The 23,700-nt window shown below is 40.0% G+C and overlaps 1 protein-coding gene across 16 annotated transcripts; it reads right to left on the bottom strand.

Moving 5' to 3' along the window:
- Positions 1-7: 7 nt before the first annotated feature.
- elavl3 (ELAV like neuron-specific RNA binding protein 3) lies at positions 8-17,699 on the bottom strand. Of its 16 annotated transcripts, none has more exons than XM_072369066.1 (8): positions 17,219-17,698; positions 10,365-10,584; positions 10,175-10,278; positions 7,876-8,029; positions 7,500-7,728; positions 6,920-6,973; positions 6,342-6,380; positions 8-5,584 (listed from the first exon to the last, which is right to left on the bottom strand). In XM_072369066.1, the coding sequence occupies exons 1-8, from the start codon at positions 17,225-17,227 to the stop codon at positions 5,236-5,238; spliced, it is 1,158 nt and encodes a 385-aa protein (XP_072225167.1). In that variant the 5' UTR covers positions 17,228-17,698; the 3' UTR covers positions 8-5,235. The 16 variants fall into 16 exon arrangements, with proteins under 16 accessions (XP_072225167.1, XP_072225170.1, XP_072225169.1 ...); XM_072369069.1 differs by having other exon boundaries at positions 8-5,563; XM_072369068.1 differs by having other exon boundaries at positions 7,500-7,725.
- Between the last annotated feature and the right edge of the window lie 6,001 nt (positions 17,700-23,700).

Below are 23,700 nucleotides of genomic sequence, written 5' to 3'. Positions count from 1 at the left end.
AGGGCACTCATATTTGTAACTTTTATTTTATTTTTTCTGGCATGTAAAGTACAAATAATTAAACAATTCCATGAAAAAGTCTTCAAGCGTCTTCAGCTGAAATCCCAGTAATAAATATCCTAGTCTAAACTGAAAGGTTTATTTTTTTTTTCTTGTTAAATTTCGACATTGTTCATTTGGTCATGTTTTGGAAGTATGAGATTTTGTAGTTTTTCTGCTGATATTGGTATCAGCAGAACTGTTTGATCATTTTCACCTTTTGATTTGTTCTACCATTCCAGGAAAATGTAAGAAAAACATCACTAAGTTACTGCGTCCCCTCTTCTAAATAAATAGACACAAAATACAGTTGAGAAACAGAAGGACCACTCACCCCTTGACTACTCTAGAGACTCCCAAGAAAACCTTCCTGCAGCTTTTCCAGAGCTCTGCGATATTTCGTCAGAGCTCTTGGCTGGGTTTCCAAATGTACACAACAACTAAAGAACGCCTTTGTGTCAACAAGACAAATTGATATTGAATTGATACAGGTGATCTCAGTAATGCATTTCCCCTTCAGAATCAGAACCCTTAAAATCCTTTCTGTAAATCGGTGCCATCAGCAAAACAGGAAAGCATCTTGCGAGCAGTTCAAACAAACAACTACCCCCAGTTCCTCCTCAGTTGCTGGACCCTCAAATGAACCAAAGCCTCACTAGAAGGATCACTCCCAAGTTTTAGGGGTTCACCGAGTGGTTGGAAAAAACAAGACTGTGATTAGATTAAATAATTAAAAGATTTTCATTTAACAAGACAAACAGAACACAGGCAGTAAAGGCATAACATCTAGCACACAGCATGTATGTTTATACACTTCAATTAGTTAAATATAGCAGTGCATTCTTTGACTATGGAGAACTTTTCCAAATCGTACTTCTAAAGCTGTTTTTCTATTTGTCCCCCTTTTTAAGAAACAAAATGGTGTAACCACAATTTTGGCAAACTTAAAATCTTTTAAACTTGCAAATATAATGAAATAAACCATAAATATACACAAAACATACTTTATACGAGGCAATAATAATAATCATAATAAATAGTTTTTAAGTTAACAATAAGTTAAAACTACAAGCTTAAAGTCGCCCAAATAATACAAGTTTTTTGGCGCTATTTTGAATTTTTTGTTTAAATTATTTTATGTTGCAACAAAAGCTACCACAGACTTTACAAACACAATTGAACACAGTTTGATTGAAATAAAAAAATCTAACTAAGTCTAAAATCTGCATACACTGTAAAAACTGCAACTAATTAAATAATGGAAGAAAAAATAAACTGTACCCAATCAATGCAACCAAAACATAATCTTTGACCCATGAGTGTTCTCTATGGCAACATCAACAACACAAATACGCTAATTTAACAAGTGAGTCTTGATATGTAAATTAAATCAATAAATTACAGGAAAAATGATATTTGAAATTGACATGGGCTAAAACTGATGATATATTAGACAGTATTCCTTTCAAAGCCATTGAGAATTGCTCTATTAAGTCAGCCAAATATGCAGTTTGTTTGAACTTGCATGGTCAGAGCACAAATTAGGGACTGAGGAAGTGATTATGGAAATTTAAAGATCAGAGCTCTCATTGCTTGTTTGATTTATCAACGAGTCTGTTCGTTTTGATGCTTTTGTTTGAACATTTGTTCCTTTCACTATTCCGCAAACCTTTTCAGTGTGACATTTAATTTCTTTTTTAAAAAATATATATCATTTGTTCTCAGTCAATATAAAAACAAAGCACATTGCACTTACTGTTCCATAGGAAAGTTTTTTTGTCTTTTTAAAATGATTATTGTTGTTGCTCAAGCAGTGTAGTACTGTTTCCTGCCATAGTCCTTGGCTCTCTGCTGTACATCAGGTGTGTGTCTTCATATAGACTGTGTATGAAAGGTCATTTCGGACTGACTGTGGGTTTGTTTTGTGGGTTGACTGTACGACATTGGACATGGCTGGGTAAACAATTCCAGCTGCAGTTCAACGTGGCCTGTTTTCTCGGTCGTTCCTAGCGTCTTATCGCTGAGCTCACCAAGTGCTCAGTTTTACTGTGCTATCTTGTAAATTTCTTAACCCAAAATAGCTTGATTAGTCTTTTATGTGGTCAGCTGTGGACACACCAGCAGCAATCAGTATTTCAGGGGCTGAAACAGCACGAGCTGGACTGAAAAATGTCAGAGAAAGCATTTGAAAAGGTGCAATGTTAACGGTTTAAAAGGATAAAGACAAAGCAGATGATTTAAAATGTCAGGGGAAATACATTACGCGGATGCATTTTTCCTAGGTCAAGAGGTGAATAGATTTTGATATGCCTTATATTACTGCATGAGATGTGTGCAAATGGGATTGCTTGCATCTGTTTGATTTCAGCATTTGGTATAGTGTGTTTTAGATTTAGAAATGGAAACTGATATGCATAACTTATATGTTCAAAAGTAATTAGAACTCAAATTGTCGAGGGTCCTTCTTCAATAAATACCATAGATTTGTACAGCAATTTCTCAGGGGATAATGTCGTTAGTCTTAGTTCATCATTCTTTGTACTGACTTGCAAAGCAGTTCTTTGGCAAAAATCAAATCTATCTAATCATAAAGACTCATGCTCAGTGTTCATTATGAATCTGCATTTTACCTTTTTATTTGCAAGCAGCTTTTTCGGTTTTCGAGTCGGGCAATTAGCCGGTCTCACTTTGCCTGGGATTCTCAAGTCAAAGAACTTCACTTCACTGCACCGTCATTGAAGCAACACTGTACAGAACTTCAGGACAAGAGATGTGAGCACTCAAAAGTATGGATGTGTCTCTCAGGTTGTTCCCCCAATTGTTTCATTGTAATTTTTTTTTACATCAGATATGTTTTTGTTCGGTTTGTTTCCTTTTGATGTGGTTAGACAGATAAGTTTGTGTGAGATACATTGTTCCTTCGCCCCCTCCCTTAGTCCCCACCCATGCACCGCATGCCTTTTACCCTCTTGTTCTGCAAAGATCAGAGGGTGTAAAATAAAGCCATGCGATGCCCCAATTTTCCAAGCTTAAGAATCTGTAAAAATTCAGCACAAGGTCTTGTTCCTTTGTATGTATAAAAATAGATTTATCTCTAATGTAATCCTTTCAAAGAGATCGTCCTCTTTGGCTAACACAGCGTCACTTAGAAAAGCAAAAGCAAAAATGTCTTGAATATAGTTGACCCTATTTAATCTATTTTCATGTGCAGATGTCTTGATATTGAAAGACACTAGCTCTCCCCATGGTAAATCTAAGGTTTGGGCTTTAACAGACACTTCATCTTGACAGGTTGGCATTATTATTTCATCAAGGGTGCCATAAATAATCCTCATGCACTTGGGTTGGGGATATTTTAAAAATGGCTATTTTTGTGGTTGTGCCAAACAGATCTGAAGCAAATTAATACATATTTTTCTGTTTTAGAAAAAAGTATAGTTATGACACTTATCTGCAAGCTTGATGTTTTACAATCATCATTGAGAGGGCAGGAGTTCAAAGTCACTGGGAGGCTTTTAAGAGAATAGAAGGATTTGAAAGTAAAACTTGGGAGCATGTGGCAAAGTTGGAGGAGCAGGTAGTGTTTCCCCCCAATAGATCAGTGATCATTTTTACATTGCCAGGTATCATCCCCAACTCACATAGCTCAGTCAAGTTGAAATGTTCGCTCAGGAACGGTAGGCCTCTTAATCCACTCATTTCAAGTTTTTACCATAGATCCCATGTATTCTACTGAAATGTAAAATATAACCCTCAGGAAGCTTCTGTCTGTGCAATAAGATTAATACCGGTGTTTTTAATGTTTTTACTTCTCTGCAGACCCACCTAGATTGTTGCTGTTCATGGGCATTTTTTTTAGCAGTTTTTCCTAACTATAGTAACATTCTAAATCAAGAGATTAAGCATGAACAACAGAATTTGCCTTTCATTCACTGCATTTTCCTTTGACATTTTAATGCCAAATGACCCCTAAGCTGGAAGGACCAACAGACTGTGGCTGACAAAGTCTTGCAGGATGAAACGGCCCGTAGAACATGAGAAAAGCAGGTCCAAGGAGAAAAAAACTTGCAAATGAAATTAAAAACACCGGCATTTTTCTTTGTTGTTCCAGTATTGTCATAAAATAGTTTTCCCTGCACACTCGTCACTCTCTTGCCCAGCAGAGAATTACTAATGAACATTGTCACCATGCGAGCACTGCTGCTCTGCTCTAAGTTCACAGACAGTCTTTCTGTATTAAATCCATCATGTGGATAAGATTAGAAAAAAAATACAGCTTTAGAGGACTACACACATGTAAATCTTTCTAGTTACTGAACTGTGTTTCTGTAATACGAAAGTGTTTTTTGTGATGTTTGGTGTGAGACTGTGAGGGAAAGTGTGACTCTAATAGCCTTCGAGCTACTCTTTTATGTGACCAGTATTCATTAGTTAGGCTAAATCATATTGGGTCTGAGCTGATAAGCCCATCTATGGTAGAGAGAGACTGCCTTTAAGCGAGGCACCACCTAATGCAGGTCAGGAACAGTAGTCAAAGTTTCTAGAAAATGCTTACATACTCGGCTATTATAACCACCTTAAATATTGAATATATAGTTATATTTTAATAGACGTATATAAGAGAACACTGTTTTTTAGTTTCATTTTCTTTGATCTAAAAAAATCGCTGATTCAAAATGCCCAAGTGTAAAAAAAAGTGACTACATCCTCTCCCAGAAGATAATGAGAGAGATGGTGGGGTAAGAGTTTGGGTAAATTGCACATATTCGTTTGCTTAAATTTATGATAATTTTGTTCATCAGTCGTCATAATTTGCCTGAATTCAATCAAAGCACACAGTACACATTCTATGTCACATTCGTTAGACTGTCTCCTAAATAGATAGCTCTTGTCCCCAACCCACAAACCAGCTACGTACCCCTTCTAATTCAATCCAGGCAAATATAGGGAAGGACTAGCATGTTGTGTAAAGAGAAAAGAAAAACTCCACTAGTGTGTTTGAAACTCTGACTTGTGTATGCTTGAGTATGTTTATGTCATCTGTGGGCATGTTTATGTGTCTGTGGTTCCATTTCATGAATTTGTGTGAGAGTGTGTCAGAGAGAGACTCAGTCCAGGCCCATGTAGAGTAATGACACAGGGAGCTCAGGTTCGTCTCCCTGCAGGTCGAACGAGCTGGTACCAGCAGCCTCTCTTTCAGGCCTTGTGCTGCTTGCTGGTCTTGAAGGAAACCTGCAGCACACGGTCACCCAGGCGGTAGCCATTAAGGCTAGCAATAGCCATGGCAGCTTCGTCGTAGTTGGTCATGGTGACAAAGCCAAAGCCCTTACATTTGTTGGTGGTGAAGTCACGGATGACTTTGACATTGGTGACAGCACCAAAAGGCCCAAAGAGCTGCCACAGGACGCTCTCATCCGCCTCAGGGGACAGGTTGTACACAAAGATGCACCAGCCGGCTCCAGTCGGACCAGTAAGGTTGACCCCAGCCAGGCTGGTCATGCTGTCAATGGTGATGGGTGAGAATCTGGGGAAGAGAGTAGGAGAACTACCATGGGTGTCATTCTGAAGTTCCACATAACATTCAGTCTTTTATACTGTCACTTATAGCCATGTATCTGTGAGAAATGATGGCGTTTGGGGGACCCCATCTGCATCCCCTCTGCTGTACAGTAGGTAGATATATATGTGTGGGCATCACAGTGGTTCCAAACTACCTGCTTTCATAGAAATCGAGACTGTGTGCCCTTAGACAAGACACCCACACAATCTGCATATTTTCTCTTTTTTTTCTGTTGACCAGAACCTCTGGAAGAATTAAACACATGAATCACAATGTTCAACAGAAATCACAGTATTGAACGAAACACAGAAACCTGGAGGGATGAAAAGCAAATTGGAATCAAATCATACAAAAACTGGAGCAAACAGAGGAGACGCAAACGCAATCTGGTATGTCCATGCTGGTGAAAAAAGGGGACATTAAAGCAACTGAAACCAATAATGTTAGTTCAGAAAAAAATACATATAGTACTTCTATTGAATAAAACAAAAAACAAAAAGGGTAAACAAAGCTATGCCAGAATACCCTGCTGTTAGAAAGCTGCATCAGTGCTTCTTGCAATTACTTATAGTACTTTGTTGTCTGAGCTTCTTCTGTAACATGGTTAAATGGGCTGTGGGCATTCAGGATTATGGCCATAAGGTCTGATTTTGAGATGAGGTCAGCATGTGGTATTCCGGGCACTTTGTTTGTGGTTTTATTTTGGCATGAATGCTTTTGAAAGTACACCTTTGGCATTTACCTCTTGACTCCGTAGCTGGCGTTTAGTAAATTGTCGAGTCTGCAATGCAAGAGGGAGAATGAAGGGGATGCAGAGGTTAGTTATGAGATCTACAAGGAGGGGGCCTTTCATGTTAATAAGTAGCTCCTTCACCAGCTGGCCTCCAGGGGGCATCCTCCTCTTTAATGCATTTCCAAACCATCCAGCCACAAACTGATGATGTTTCTAATTGTCTTGCTGACATTTATTGTTTATTGTGCGTTCTTTGTAAGCGCCAATGTAGATTTCCATTTATTGGCTTAAATGTAATATGAACAAAGGTAGTTTTACCACTACTGATTAAAAAAGTAAATATCTGTATAAAATAATTGAGCCATCCAACCTTCACTTGTTACTGAGATTCAGTGAAAAATATTTAATAATGAAGGACTTTGACGTTCATAGCTTTATATCCTCATTCATAATCAACCTTGTAAATGAGGTTAACATTTGGCATTTTCAGTGCTTGTGATGTCTATAAAGCCTATGAAGTATAGGGAGTAACCAAAATTGATTAAACTTCTCTTTATTATTGTACTCGGAAAAATCTAGTTTCTTACATTGTGTTTGAGCTGTTATTTGGATCTGGTCCCTTTCCAAGTGAAGGGATCACACTGCAGTTTAAAAGAAAGTCAGAGAAAAAGAGTGAGAAGGAGGGACAATACCATATTGTCATTTCCTTCCTTAGCATGAAATAATAACTACTTAAATGAACAGTTTGATCATGAATATTATAGACAAATGTTTGTTTGTAAACGTTTTAGACCTCACAATTTTTCATATTATGTATGCAGACCACATTTGCTGTTTAAAGACGTGCAACTTCAACTGGTGGATTGAATGTAGCCACAAAAAATATTCATTCTGAGCTATTCTGTGGTGTAGTCAAGCAATAATGATAGAAGATAAATATTTGGAAACTAACTTCTACTGACAAAGTAATTATACCTTTTTACAACAATGTAATGATGACACACTTAACAGTTGTTAGTTAAGATGACACTGACTTTGAATAAGCTCAACAACAGAGCAGGACTACCTGTAAATTTGTCCCGAAACAATCTAATTTTTACAAACTATCTACTGGTTAGAAAGGGACTCAGAGGTGGGTTGATGGGGGGGGTGGTAAAGGTTCAGTACCTGAAACGCTGAGTCTGGTGGTGCAGGGGCCCTGTGTAGCGGCGTGCAGCAGTTTGGTACAGCTGAGTCAGTAAGGCCTGGCCTGTCTTCTGGCTGGGGTTGTTGGCGAACTTGACAGTTATGGGCTCAGCAGCACCCAAAGGCTTCTGTCCATTCAGTCCTTTGATGGCCTCTTCTGCTTCATTTCGCTTGTCAAACCGGATGAAGCCCACTCCTCGTGATATGCCTGCTCCGAATAAGAACGCAGACCAATGTGACTACCTTGGCATCAGAGACCACTTCTCTTTGTACGTCTGATTGGCTCAGCTGGAGGTCGATGAATATATTGCATGAAGATATTTTGAGTGGCAGGGAGTGATATGGAATAAGGCTGTACCTGTAACTTGGTCCACAAGGATGCGGGATGTGATGATGCGACCATATTGGGAAAACAGCTGTTCCATGTCTTTCTGGCTCATGGTTTTGGGGAGTCCGCTCACGTAAAGGTTGGCATCACGAATGGAAGCTGAGCTTGGCCGAGCATATGATACCTAAAAGACAGAAATGAAAGAATCTCTGAAGTGTATTTGCGTCTTACAGATCTTGGATCACAGAAAAAATCTACTAATTTGAATAGCATGCTAAAAAAGACCTTTTGGGAGTCGACTGAATTCCCCCAAAAATGATCTTTACTTTAAATCGTACTGTTTTCTCCTCATCTCCACTGACCTAGTTGCCAGTTTGGGATTTGTGGACCTAAACAATGTTTTTAATCCTTCGCTCAGGCACAATAAAAACATTATGACGACTGTCACAGTCACCTGTACTAAATCTAATCAGTGTTGAACAAGCTCATGGGTTAGCTTTGTTTTGCACTGACAAAGATTTGCCTTTGCCAATATTTTTTACTAATTCTCCAGTGACTTAATTAGTGCAGCATCATTTTTGATGCGCCTGTGTTTATATCCCTTCTGATTTTACTGTCTGTCTACTTTCAGCCCTATTTTTATCCATTACGGTAAAACAGTATCTAACTGATTGTAAAAGCGATAGACCTATCATTGTTCTTCTTTTTATTGGAGAGCATAAACACTTCTGTCACAGATAGTCCAGTTCAGTGCATTGTTAAGAGTGGTGTGTTTGTGTGTGATGGAGAGACAGAGTGAGTGTTGTCTGAGATAGGCAGAGCTGCTCTCCCTGTCCTGCCTCTTTTCTTTGTCTCTATTCTCTGGGGGACAACAGCTCCACTGGCAAACAGCAAACAATATAAGTGTATCACAAGACTTACATGATTCTTGACAACTTGTAAACCTACTGTTCATACACAAATTGCTTTACGTACAATCAAGGTTCTATGAATAAAAATGTTCAAGAGGTAGACATGTTTTGTGTGTGTGTGTGTGTGTGTGGGGGGGGGGGGGGGGGGGGGTGTCAAATTTACATAGATTTAGCTCATTTGTGCACATAAAGCTATGATCCCATGTATGTGTATTGTATGTATTACCTATCTGATGACTACATGTGTTCTGATTTCATCCATCAGTACTAAACAGCGGTGTCTATTGTGCACACAAGATGACTGTATGAGCAGGAGGGTTGTGTGGTGAAGTGATTAGGGTGTTCTGGACAAGTCAGGGGGGAGCTGCTGTGTTCGGGGAGCAGAGGCTGCCCTATAATTAACCCTCTCCCTGTCGCTCCCACAGTACAGATGGTGCCTGAAGCCCATATGGCCTCTAATCCTGTCATTGGCATTCTGCTCTTTGAGCTACCCTGTACCCTTCTATTGCTGCCCCCACCCTCACACCTCACTTCTTTCTTTGAAGCTTCCTGCAAAATCACGATTAGATTATAGTATTATCCAAAGGAACTGTTTTTCAGATTTGAGAATAATTTATCAAGAAGTTGATTCCACACACAGCAAGTTTCCTATAAATGTATTTGATATAAGTTTTAAAAAAATACTCATAAAGTGAAATAATTGTTCTGTCTGAGATCATTACTTTGACTACAAGGTTGTGCCAGTATAAAAATAATTTATCTTGTAATATAAAACTCATACATATTGTCAATATTGTGTACATAACATTTTTCTGTATCTCATCAAAACAGTAGCCAAATCCGTTAATGAACTTTAAGCTCATTGTTTGATGTCAGAATTAACATCCATTTTCATGGACATCTGCTCGAAGATCACCTGCTCCACTTTCTTAGAGATTTGATTTTTCAACCCTGCAGTTTGTCTCTATCTTTGATCTACTTTGACCAGGTTGGGGGGGGGGATTAGAGTTTAATAATATGCCCCCTTTTCTGCATCATCTGATTTTGGGACAAAGAAGCCCCCTAATTAGCTTAGATTGGAGGCAGATGGGCTAACCTGCACTGACCCTTGTGCACCACACTCAGGCTACCTAATTACATTTCCATCACAATAACCTCTGCATGCTGTCCGCCCCTTGCTTTCTGACCTCCACTCTCTCCTTCTCTTTTCACCCTTTCTCTTACCTCCTTTGTTCTAGGCACCGCTCCCTTCTGCCACCGCCTCCCCATTTTGCTCCCCTCCCTGTGTCACGTCTGTTGCTACGCCTTTCAACAACCCCCTTGACAAAATCTCCACTTCCTCTCTTTTTGTCTAGCCTGCTGTCAAGAATCAAAAATGAATTTGAAGTGATTTTTTTAAATAAAAGAGGTTTGCTTACCTTGATTGTTTTAGTCTGCAATTTGAGACCGTTTAGTGTGTTGATGGCCTTGTCAGCATCATTTGGATCCACATAGTTTACAAAGCCATACCCCAAACTCTGACCTGCAGACAAAGATGGAGATTATCACAACCAGTTGGAGTCATTGTTATTTGTTTACTTATTGTTAAGCATAGACAAAGCATCATACCTGTTATCTTGTCTCTGACCAGCTTGCAGGACTCTATTTCTCCAATGCTACCAAACAAACTTTTGAATTCTTCCTGGGTCATATTCTGAGGCAGATAGTTGACGATCAAGTTGGTTTTGCTGTCATCTGTGGAGCCATTTGTACTAATGACTGGGCCATTAGGCAGACTGGTTCCACTTGGACCGTTGGACACCTGGGTTTCCATGGTGCTGATTATCTGCTGAGGAAGAGGGGGGGAGTTAGATTCATAATTCCAAGGAAGGACCAGTGAAATACAGTGGTGATGTGCAGAGTTATAGATAGGCCTAAAATATGTTATTTAGCATTGTATAATACATATGCTATTCACATAGCCACATACACAGATTGGCCACTTTGTCACCATCAGAAGGCAGTTCAGGACTCAGCATTGCTAAAATGGAGATGAATGCAAGGTCTGATTTTATCATCTCCCCTCCCCCCTTTGCCCCATCTTTCCTCCTCCCCTGCTCCCTGCCTCTGGTCCTGCAGATGTCACAGTCCCTTTTCCTTATTCCCCCTCCTCCCCCAACTCTCTTCCAGGGTCAAACTCCATTACATCATTATACTGAAACGAATAATAGTGATAGTGGTTGTAAGGCTGGGGGAGTTGTTGAATGGATTTAGTTCTTCAACAAATAAATCATATTATGCTTTGGTTAAAGAATAATTCAGCATTACAGATTTGCTATTATGACATTATTAAAGTGTCTTTGTTGTCAGCTGATTTATTTTTCTAAGTGGAATTAGAATTTGGGTTGCAATGTGGCATGCAGTGTGGTCTTTGTGTCTCTTTTGTTCTCTTTGGTGTGCACATTACTGCTTAATGTGAGCCACATATGATATCTGGGAACGTCTGTATGGTAAGCGACACAACATCCTGCTCTTGTTTCTCCCCTGAAATATGTTGGGGTGTCATGGTGGTGTAGTCTATGTGTCTTTTGTCCACTGTTAAAACAATTCAAATAAAAAAAATTACTACATTTCCAAGCAATATGAATGAAATACTTAAATACTACAGTTTGACGCTTATTATTGTAATTTTTTTTGTTTAATTTCAGTTTATGATGCACAAATTTAATGGCATGCATGTACTGCCTATTTTATCTTCTGTCAGAAAATCATCAAATTAAATGTGAACTTTACTTGCCAAAGTAAATACGTATGCATGCCTAGAATTGAGAGGATGAGTCATGTAACTATAATTATAATCTCTACAAGGACATCATGTTAGTACTTTGAAATATACTGTATCAGTTTGGGTGCATTAAGGTACCTTTTAACAAGTCCATAAACTTGAAAAAGCGATCCTCTTATGCTGTTGGGCCAGCATGTAAACAGTTGTGTCCAATAGTATTTCAAAAAAGCAAAAACAGTCCTTTCTAAAGCTCTTGGTTTGACCATGTGGTCCCAAGCAACAACAAGTTAATGAATCAACAGTTATTTTAATATTATGTAAAGGGAATTTATTGACTTGATTGAAAAAAGCTGTCACTGAAATATATACAAACATTAATGTTGCAAGTTTGTTATCAATATGCCAACATGAGTTTTGTTACCAAACAATGCAAAAGTTTTGTTTTTAAGTTTTAAAGCTGGGTTGAGCTTGTTATGCTTCTTTAAATGTCTTCCCTGATGACCAAAAAAATATGGCCATTGTTTTGTTTTTTTTCTTATCATTTCCTGTAAATACACCAGCATTTTGCATTTGTTTTTGTGGTTCTATGTCCAATGTATCCCGTTACTAAATGTCTCAATTTCTTAATTTGGTCTAATTTGTCATGTGCTCTTTCTTTTTCCAGGTGTCTGGAAAGATTTCTCATATGAAATCTGTTTTTTTTTTTTTTCATCATCACTGTATCCGGCTGACTTGCTTTGAGCCTCACCTTGACTCACGTTGCCCAGGAAACAGCCTCTCAAAGACTGCATTGTTTCTAATGGCTGTCAGGCTTTCTGACCTTGGGGTGAGTGTTTGTTTGTCTGAGCTTATTAGGTGCAAATATACAGGGTTAGACATTTCCATTCCATTAATTAATATTGCATAGCTTTGTAGGATCAGGGAATCTCAGTTAATAAGACAGCAGCACAGTGACAGAGCCTAAAGACAGCCTAAAAATAAGATACTTCAAATGCACATCTATGTACAAAGAATGGCCAGCTACAATGTGGAACAGCAACCTGACATGTAAATATTTGATCTACAGTTAAAATAGGAGCTAAATATATATATTTTTTATTTTTTTCTTTAATTATACATGATGAAGGGTTAGAGAGTTTGACAATAAAAAGCAGACTTAAGCTGTTTTGTTAATATTTATTGTAATGTTAATACCGTACATTGCTGTGCAGTGCATCTGACTAACAGAAATATCTTGACTTGAATGGGTCTGACTAAACAGTTTTGCAATGGAAAATTAACATTTTAGGGGAAAATTTGACTCGACAACTGAAAAAAACACCCAGCGTGTCAGAGCAGACATTCACCGCGAATAGCGTGAAGTTATATAATTCATAGACCCACTGAGGATGGGCTGGGCACAGGCAGCAGCAAAGATTAAGTTTTCATACAGAAATGGAGAGGAACAGCATGCTTTGGAGGCATTTGAAACAAATTAAATTCATACATAAGCTTCATTTTTAGGTTGTCATATTTGATATTGCACACCGTCAACTACCATTGAATGGTTTAGCATTTTTTTTGCCCTTACCTGATAACTGTGTGATAAAGGAAAATCATTGTCACAAAACAGGAAGGCCTGCAATAGTAGGAATAATCACAATATTCTCTGTATAAACAATCTGCAGTTGATAGTTCCATAGTTTTTCAACCACTGGGGACAATAGAGAGGATCAGTAACCAGCTTTATGTACATTTTGCTTAAGCCATTTGTTGCATGTCACTGTCTTCTCAGTTCTTCAAATTAACTCTCCTATAAGAACAAAAACATAACAAAAAAATCTGATTTTAAATCTCTCGCAGACCAAAGTTATTATCATCACAGTCCCCCACTGCTTTTTTTTGTTTTTCTATTTTGGGGCTGTGTGAGATTTAATATTTAATGTACTGCATCAGCATCGCCTACACATGGTCCCAGACTCTCTCACACACAAGAGTTCTGCCTCCACTGGCAAACACATGAACCCAGACTTGCACGCAAACAAGAGCCCAGCATTCATTGCCAAACGCACATACCACCTACACGATACACTATTAAATTACAAAACACAGAAGCATTACAAGACTTAATGTAAACGCAGTCTGTGGTCCCTGCCTCATGATGCATATAAACAGCTTCCCCTATTCATTTCTACTCCAGATGCAGTGCAGCACTTGAGGCTGTGATATAAAGAAGAAAAACTATTTCCCAGTTCATCTGCTTTCCCCATTTATATCATGATGTTCGCCACAGTAAATGTTACAGAGTAATTTTTGTGAGTTGTGAGATAATTGTTAGATTTAGTTTTGACATGCATATGAGCTTGGTGAGGCAGTGAATTAATTTGCTGCTGAAGCATGTTACAATATAAATATTTCAGAGTATATAAATCAAATAATCAGTCAAAAATATTAAGTAAACGTATCCTGATATATTTTTCAAATGCGGTTGTGGAAGTTATTTCTTCTTTTAAGCTATAACCTTGTCTCTAGTCCACATTCAATAAAGATTTTCCTCTGGAAGGCATGAATCAAAACCGAATGCTAAGATAAAGTGCAAATGAGCCTTCTAAATAACACAGATTACGGGATTATCCCAAACAAAGGGCATTAGCCACACTCTCTGCAGCTTAAGGGATCACGGTGGCAGCTGTAACACAACAGGACGACAGGAGTCACAGCCCTTGTCAGCCATGCACCGAAACTCCATCCTTTTCTGCGCTCAGCAGACTACAAAGAAAAGATTTATGAAAGATTGCAGCTCTCTGGGTATGTCTGCTTTGATAAGATGATAGCCGACAACGTCAAAGGCTCGAGGAGACAAATTTGTCTTCCAAGTCCTTGTAGCATGCGGGGCGCTATCCAGCGTGCTGAAAAGGGAGTGGCTTTCGGACGGTCTTATTTGAGGCCACAGATGGCCACGAAACAAGCAAAGACCATCGACATGATTTGTATTTTGTTTAATTTGAAAAATATTTGAATTCCAGACACTGAGTTAAAAAAAAAAACATGTTTTTCGAATGTGGCAAATTACAAAAAGAATCCCCAATCTTTTTCCACATTTTCTTATTTGGCTCCTTTTTAAAAGGCAAGACTTGTGAGCTCTGCAGGCATTCATGAACCGGGGCGCCTATTTGCTGAATAAACGTATTGAAACGACCAAACAAAAGAGCCACCCGTTCCTCCTCTTCTCTCTCGCAGAGGCTATGGCAGCACTATGAATATTAATGTAAACAGTGGCGCTTTGTGTCGTGGCTTGGGGCTGCAGGACTCTCCGGGAACAATGATCGTTACAGTTGCCAACTCAAAGTAGAAAACGATAGGTTAAATATATACATATATAAAAACACCTATTCTGTATTTGGTTTGAACTCTAAGAATGGGCGTTCTTGTAATAATTTGTTCGTTTAAAAGCAGGGCACTCAGGCTTTAAAATGACGAATAACTACTATATTGTAATATGAAAATATTGTCAGAGAATATAATGTATTTTTACAACCATCTTGAAATGATCTAACCTTTTTTGGAAAATCCGTTTTGTCTGTGCTGTTTAACGAATTAATATCCCGTTAAAAGACGAATATAAGAACAAATTAGTCAAAGAGATTTATTTTTGCAGTCCCAGATGAAGGTATTTACTCTACGTCTTTCTTCCCTTCGGGGCATATATTTTGTTGAGATAATCACATGCTGGGCAACAGGAGAAACATACTTCGGCTTACTTCTTATTCTAACCTTGTTATACTGGACGTATCTTTACTGTGAACATTTTACAGAGAGCACAACGGTTTTGGTAAAATTTTCGTGTAACCTTTCAAATTTCCACCCTCCCCCCCAAAAAGGGAAAAGAGAAAATCCTTAATATGTCCAATGTTCTGTTCTGCAGAACATATAGTCGGTAGTTTTTAACTTAAGACCAAACAGCTGTTTACAGTGATGGCCTCGCCTGTCCTTGTCCTTGAATTGTGTAAGTGCCTTGGAAAGGTTATCTGACTCAACGCTTTTATTCGCTTGGCACTGCGGTACAGGCATGGGACTGCGGACCATGTGGAGGGAAGCTCCTGCCACTGTCGTTGTGACACTGTCACGGCCTGAAAGGGACAATAGGTGACGGCAACAACACAGGGAAAATAAAACTGCGATTGCACACGTGTCAAGTGGACAGATCGAGCCAGTGATCTCCACGTCCACTACAGTTTTTCAAAAGCGATTTTATGGGTATTTCAAATTCATTCAAGTATCATTAGAGTTAATCGTGGTCCTATATTTCGAGGACCAACTCTGTCTCTCACGTCCATAGCTCTTTATGTGTTAAATAATTTATTTTTTGTACTATTACTAACCACAGACTAAACAGTCTAGACACTGGAGCAACTATATGGTCCAGGTGCACCTTAATAATTTCGTAAATAAATCAAAATAAAAATATATCTCGCTTTTATAAGCAGGTTTTTTAAACACCTGTACGTGATATTAATGTTGCAACTGTAGCATTTTTTTCTTTATCTGTTAATTCTTTATTATCTAACTTCCCTAAATTGATGTAAATGGGTTTGTCCTTAATTGGTCTTTTTAAATAAAGTGTGTGTATTCAGCCGAAGAGCATGTCAAGAGGGAAAGCGGAGTAGGTCGTTTGAGGCTTCAAGGCCCTGCTTGATGCTGGAGTCCAGCAGAGACACGCCCAATCCGGCCGTCGGCACAAAGCAAAGCTAATTTAACAGCGCTTCCATCTTCTTTTATCCGACTAGCGCAGTGCAAGTATGGCCATCTTGTACGTGTGTGATGGGGTACTTGGAGAAAATGCGCTTAAAATGGAGATGTCCGTGCACGGCCTTACTGTCATGGCCTCTGAGATTTCCAGCCCATTTACTCGGTTGCATCGCAACGACAACCCTGAGGAATTTGGACTTTGTCTGATTCAATGCTAACCAATGGATGCGTAATCTCCCTCCCCCTCCCCTTCTCGGAGTGACTCGACCCTTTTTTTCCTTTGCCTTGCTGGATGGGCCCTCAGCCTCCGAGGCATCATGTTTTGTCTCACAAACCCGTCCTCAGCATCCTTGTGCAGCACCAGGCAAAGAAAGACCTACCCCCCCACCCTGCCGTCCCCCCTCGCCTAACGCAGCGCCTTATTGCATTTCTCCGTCTCCATCACTATAATCCCGCGGAATGTATTAGCTGAAGCTTGACTCTAGAACATTAAATAAATATATTCTGAGCTGCGATATTCAGACAGACATTGTGACTGTAATGATAAAGTGTAAAACCTGTGCTCTCTAAAATGGCAGGATAATGACTTAGTCCAACGCTGAGGATGACTGCAGGCTGGAGCGCAGCCGGCATGGCGCATCACACAGCATGAGATTGCTAACTGCATGTATCGAACGCTAATCTCATCATAGTAATATGGCATGGCATATTGGACAAAAACATAGTTAACTAATCCCACAGCTCCTCTATGTTTTGGCATGTGAGCACAATCATGGAGCGCTGCTTAATATTGATCTCTTAATAGTGACTTCTTCAAAAGATATATGAGAAAGAGGGATGTTAAATGACTCTGTTTATGGCTGTATCACATATGTACATGCAAAACATACCCTGCTCAAATTAACTGAGATACACTATAAGCCTATAAGCATTCCACTCACGAATATAAGAGAAATAGAATCATACGTACAGTAACCATTCTTGACGAACAATGAAAGAAATCTAGGTCCTTCTTTCCTCTGGTCTTGTAGCTGAAGGCTGAGTCTCTCTGTGCTCTTAGGCCTTTATATTATGATCTTTACGTTTTGTTAGGAGTCAAAATTAAAAGAAAAAAAAAGAAAAAAAGGAAAAAAATACAATCTTCGCCAAGGGATCTCAGCCCTGTGAGATTGTAGGTGTCCTCTACAGGATGAAAATAAGGAGAAAGGAGTTTTCTACAGGATGATGATGAGGGAGAGCGTTCTCTCTGAGTGGCGTGGGCGATGGTTCAGAAAAAAGAGAAGCAGTGATCCTCAGCAGGGTGTGTCCAGGGGAGGGTGCTCTGGTTTTGCTGTTTTTGTGTGTAATTCCTTGCTCCTCTTGCAGTCTCCTTCTGTGCCTCTGCTGCAATGTTCTTCTTTTATGCGTTCTCCTGGCTGGCAGAGCGCGCTGCTGATTGGCTAATTGTGCAGGGAGGGTACTACATGGCAGCCATTGCAATGCGCTCCTCTCCCATTATCCCCTTCAGGAGAGATCACCAAGAGTCCTCCCCCCTCTTCCCTCTTCCATCCCTGCCCTTCCATCTCTCCACTCCCTCCTTCTCGTTGCCCTTCCTTTCTTCCTGCCCCCCTCTTCACACACATGCAGAGCAGAGTGAATAGGGCTCCACCTGCACTTTCAGAACAGATGGGTGCAGCAGAAGACAGTGGACATGTCTTTTTCCTTCCCCACATTTTGCACTTAGTCCTGTCTTTGCACAGACCCTTCATTTCTCTCTTTATTCTTCATGTAGGCCTGTTGGAAACTATTGCAGACAACTGCACTCCAAAACCTTTTGTCTGTGCAAATGAAAGCAATTCAAAGTGTATACCAGTAGATTCTCTGATTCCACATTCTGAGCTGATAATGAAAAAGAAGTCTGCAATTATTTGGATGTGAACTGTGGTTAGAAATAATACATTAAATCCACATAATAACAAATTAACAGATGATTTCTGAACCTCTCATATGCAAGGCAGATTGTCAGCCACAGGGTCAGGTGCAGACATGTGAATATCAAATTAGATACCGTCTGGATTAATAGATGTTGGTTCAGAAAAAAACCCCAGAAACATACCCACCAGTGATGTTGTGCTTACTTTACTATCACAGTATACTTCCTGAGGAGTTCCCAGACCTCTTTGCCCATCTCCTGCTGTTCCCTCCCATTTCCCTAGATGTGTGGTGAGTGCTCACTGAGACATGCTGTTTGGGCTCATCTATAATGTATCCCCTGTTCTGGGACCTCATGTGTGACAAATGACCTATTTTTGTGCAGACCCCCATAGGGCCTTGACCTGGGGGAGGTGCATGCAAGTGTGCATAAATCAGAGCATGCTTGTTTATTTGCGTATGGGTCTTGGGTTTTTGTTCATGTGAGTAAGCAAGACAGTGAAAGAGGAATTGTGGTTTGTATGAATTTGAGGTCTTATGTGAATTTGGTAAGTGTTGATGGGTTGAAAAGTGGTTCTGATGTGATTACTTCCTCAGCTTTACTCTCCTTAACTGACCTTGAGGAATCCTCTGAAGTCTCTGACTTTGAAGAATGATAGTGTGAGGGGAGAAGATTTTTTGCATTATTAGCACTGGCCACTCGCCCTTGATTGATCTGTGGATGGATGTTAGTCTGTCATCACACTAAGATATGTAGCAGGAAAATCAAGTAACCCATACCTTACTGCCTCTCCCACTTTTTAGTTTGTCCCTCCATGTCACTTTTGTATACCCCCGTACCTTTTTGTCACTGTCCTGCAGCTCTCTTTCAGTCAGCTTCTTAACATTGGTTCTGTCTGATATTTTACATAATTGCCTTACATAAGTAGCAAGCTTGGCTCAGAGCTTGGATGATATTAGTGGAGATGAATATTGCATGAGGAAAGCACTCGTTAAGCGTTAATAAGAGGATAGAGATGGAGCCCCACTGTCAGTCTGTCTTAACCCCGCCTCCACCGTTCTGACAAGCAGTGACTCAACTCAGCCTGGATGCGTTGGAGCCCTTGAGTCAGTTTGCTCGTGAGCGAGGACAAGAGTGTGTCCATGTGTGCAAGTGCACACGTGGATGTGTGTGTCTCTTCCTGCGTGTATGGATGTCTGAGAATAGACGTCGAGATTCACTCATTAGGTGCTTGTGTTTTTTCCCCCTTTGTTTGCTGAATAAAAGCGGCTCTTGTAATACAAAGACAACCAGGTCTGTCAACTGACTGCATCCCCACTTACAGTTCACACTTAATGTGAATAAATGGGCTTAATTGTGGCCCCTCATTAGAGCCCCGGTTAGTAGCATGGCAGCTGAATCCTCCCTGTGGGTAAGAGGGTATTTGAAGCGCCCATTGTATGTTACTGAATCATAGGATCAAGCATTAGTTTAGCTTAAAAGCCTTTTTGTTATTCTACTGATTATTTTCTTATATTTAAGGGTCCCTCCACTAGCGTTGATTAGGCATCTTGTAGTATTGTCCTTTTCCTTTTGGCATATCAAGGAATGCGCCTTGGTGCCAGAGAATTGAATGAAATTAGTAAACTGATTTTGATCATGGAAACACATGGGAAACACTGCTCGCTTTGCACTCATCTTAGAAAGTTAAACAGAAAGAGAAGAAATAAAGCATGCATTTTTAACTATCTTATCGATGCAGCAGTATCAAAACATCAGTAACATGCCACTGGGGTGTAAATATCAAGTTCAACATATATATGACATCCTGTGTGTAAAAAAATTTGAAAAATCCTGAAGATCTGATTTTTGAGCTTGGACTTCTCTTTTCCTTATCACTATTATTCTTGGAGTATGATGTCAAAAAGATTGCCTGTTGCCATTGCCCTGCGGTAAGGCAGTGGCCTTGTGTATGTGCAAGAGGGATGGAAGAGGGGAGACAGGGAGAGTGAGGGAGTGACACTATGACAGGGTATCTGGGGGATGGGGACGATGAATCAGCCTCGGGTCTGGTTAATTCAGTGGTCTCTCCACCAGGCCTTGCTGTTGGCAATTCTGGGTTTTGTGGCAGCAGCAGTGAAGCAGTTATTACTTTCAGGAAAGGTTCCAAAAATAAATTAGCCTCTTTTTAAAAAGGACATTTGTTGGTAGTGGCAACTGGCCTAATTCAACCCTTTATGTATTATTTGGCAATTTTCTTGTGATCTCCCTCATGGGTTCACTCGCACTTTTTCTCCATCTCTCTGCTCTCTTTCTCTCTACATCCTTCTCTCCCTCTGTCTGTCTGGATGTGTTGTCTCTGGGCTATTATTAGAGTAGACAGGCTGGTGGGAGGAAGTCTCTGAAGTAGACGCTCTTGTCATTTTTTTTTATATAAGTATGATATTCTGCTTTCCATGTGCCTATTTAATTCTCTGTGTACTGTAGGTATGTTTTTTGTTTGTATTCACTGTTTAACAGGATATTTGTGTAATCAGTTCAGCCAAAGTGTCTGTTTCACTTTCTTATTATTTGATTAAAGGAAAAAATACACATATGCTGATATACGCATGTGACTCACAAGATTATCTTTATCAGAGCTGTATGCTCACAAGTATATTTGTGAACATTCTTATTGTTTTAACTTTGGCTCTTTTACTGAGCTCGTTTTTTTACTCGAAACCCTTTTAAATTTAAAGCACAAGTTATTAATCTTTCATCTTGTGCTGTCTGAGTTTGTATCAAGGGAGAGACCTAAAACACACAAAGCTCTTAGACGCTCTTTGTTTTTTTTTTTCTCTCTCCTCTTACCTCCTGCTCTATTTCTACTTGACATAGAAGAAAAACATACATGTGATGGACACAAAACGAATAGGGGAGACGGAAATATGCCTGTTCTGTTAAACTGTGCTGTTCCAGCTTTCAGTCACTGTGTAGATGTCACGACTTATAGTGAACAATGAACGGCATAAGACACATTTCTTGCCTTAACCTCAGCTGTACTCATTGTGTTATCATGCAGAATCTGATGTACTCGACAGTGAAAAGTGGATCTTTAGATTGGTAAGACAGGCCTTTTATGTGGTATATTGTAATGTTTCCTAGAAAAGCTTACTAATTTCACAAGGGCACTCAATCTTCTCCCCCTCCATCGTCCTTCGTCCTCTTCTCTGCTTTCACTCTCTAGCTCTTACTCCCTGTAGTCCAGCTTTCTACCCTATGGCCCTTCCCTTTTTCAGTAATAGGAGACTTGAAATCAATAGCACATTAGTCTGGCCGGAAACTCTTGTGGAATTAAATATGAATGACTGAGATTGCAGCTCTACCTGCTGCTAAGAGAGAAGCATCATGGCTCATGGGGTATGGGATTTTTCCCCCCTTCCTCTCTTGAGTAAACAGCCTGAACATTTTGTGCTGCTCTACAGCTTACCAGATCACTGGGCGACTTAGTTTTTATTGGCAGTCACTGAGCAGCACTGTGGACATTGCAAGGCATTGTGCTTGGGCTTGTCATTTTGTCTTCTGCACCAGTCCGTTAGCATAATTTGATAGAGCAAATGGAATCATGGACGTCACAAAGCCGCGACAGCTGAGGAGACAAGAAGAATCAACCAGCCACACCCATCCTCCAAGCACAGCAGCAGTACCATTTGAATATGAAAGAGCACTTTTGTTATTAACAGATTGAATCTTACTTTTTTTCCAGTATTTTCTCAACATACAAAAATGAGCTTCTGCTTTCATTAGGCTATTAGGTTTTCTGCTCAGTTCTTTCATTCTGGAACTTTACCCACTTTCATGTTTATTGCTTTGTTTTCCATCGCTTGGTTCTATTTTCATTAACTGGTTCCCCGTGTAAAGTGGAACTATTTCTTTCAACACGTTAAAAGCATAATTTGCAAGGTAGCTGAAGAGTGCTTGCTGGTGGGAGGATGGTAATATGAGACAAAAAGCTACTGTGCATGCTTCTGGGAATTGCTAAAGGCTTAGGCACCTGTAAGATAATACGAATAGATGATATAGAAGGAGATATATTTGCAAGCCATATTTCACTCCATCAGAGATGAAACGGTTTGTGACAGATGGAGTGATATTGTTCCCCTGTATGGCCCATAAGTAAGGCCCCTCCTGCTTTCCCTCCCTGACAGATGTATGGGGAGGACCACAGTGCACTCCTCTTTCAATTGATTTGGGTGCTTGAACCCTTAGGGACTGGAGGATGATGGTGGGATGGAGAATTTAGGGGGGGGGGGGGGGGGGTAATGGTGGTAATGTGATGGGGATTTTATAATTTCCTGCCTACCTAAAAACAAAAAGTGCTTTAAAGAACTCATAAACATATTTTATCTATATACCTGCATATATTCAAACCTTGGGGTGTGCTGATAGCACTGTGTTCTGTGCCATGCACTGACTAGAGCTAGAAGGCCTATTTCCATAAATCTTGGTTACTGAGTGACAGCATAGCATGCATCCATGCATGTAATGTAGGCAGAGGAGAAATTGTGCCTGCTCGAACTTGTCTAGATAGTATATTCAACTGATTCACTGCAGCTTATCAGCGAATAACCATAGAAATACATTGTCTGATTATTGTCTGATTATATTAATCTACTTTGTGGTTGCTGGTAGAGGTTTAACTATGAAGAGATGTTGATATGTGTGTTTTGGAACAAGTAAGCTGACACTAAGTGAGTCAGCAATGATTACCTTTAACTCCCCCTCCAACCCTGACTGTTGGATCTTCATTAGGAGACTTAACAGCTGTCTTGTAGCAGATGTGTCCTGTTGCTACAGCACACTCTCTGTCCCTGGAGGGGAAAGGTCAAGACAGGGGTGGTGATTGAAGCAGAGATTCTTCTAAAGATGTTAAATGTTGATGCTTCGAGAGAAATAAACAAATGAGCATCTGCCTGCCCCTTGTGTAGGACACCACTGTGGGATGGAGATTAGAAGTTGCATTATTGATAACAAATTTTTGTCTGGTGCAATTTATCCACCCTGCTTTAAAAACAGGTGAACAACCAGAAAATTACCACGAGGAATTATTTTAAACTATCCTTGCATGTGTGTATTTGTTTTTTAATTTCTCAAAAAAAGAGTATATGTATGCATGTTTGCCCTTCATTTGAAAGTTTTGTTTGGAGAAAGGCCACGGAAGCAGACTAGTAAAGAAAAAAAGAAAGAAAAGAAATGAAAAAAAGTAGTTAATGGTTTTAATAGGACTCCCTGGTGGAGTGGGATAGAGGGGGGATGTGCCCTGGCCACGGGCGCGTGGCGGCGGAGCAGGTGGATGACGGGCAGCTGAGCACTGGGCTCCAGGGGGAGGAGGGGCTTCCATTTTGAAGGACTCTTGGGGTTGAGAAAAACCCTGAAAAAAGGCAACCCCATCTGGAACTGAGGTGGGGGCTCTGGTGTGAAAGAGATCTAGTGGGTGGTGTCTGACACTCTCTCTTTTGTTCTTTGGTAACACAGCAGTGATGGTGATGGTGGGGGCCCTTGCTGCCGTGGGGGCTGGGCGC

Source organism: Leuresthes tenuis, unplaced genomic scaffold (assembly GCF_036924035.1).
Source record: "Leuresthes tenuis unplaced genomic scaffold, fLeuTen1.0.hap1 SCAF_17, whole genome shotgun sequence".
NCBI classification, from domain to species: Eukaryota; Metazoa; Chordata; class Actinopteri; order Atheriniformes; family Atherinopsidae; genus Leuresthes; species Leuresthes tenuis.
The sequence above is the reverse complement of the archived record's forward strand: the minus strand, read 5'-3'. Positions and strand labels throughout refer to the sequence as shown.

Bases quoted from the DNA above. Each gene is read 5' to 3' on its own strand.
- elavl3 (XM_072369066.1), bottom strand. The intron at 8,030-10,174 runs GTAAGCAAACCT...TCTGTCTTTTAG, and splicing joins TGCAGACTAAAACAATCAAG to GTATCATATGCTCGGCCAAG. The intron at 5,585-6,341 runs GTAAATGCCAAA...CACCCATGGTAG, and splicing joins GCCAGCTACGGAGTCAAGAG to TTCTCCTACTCTCTTCCCCA.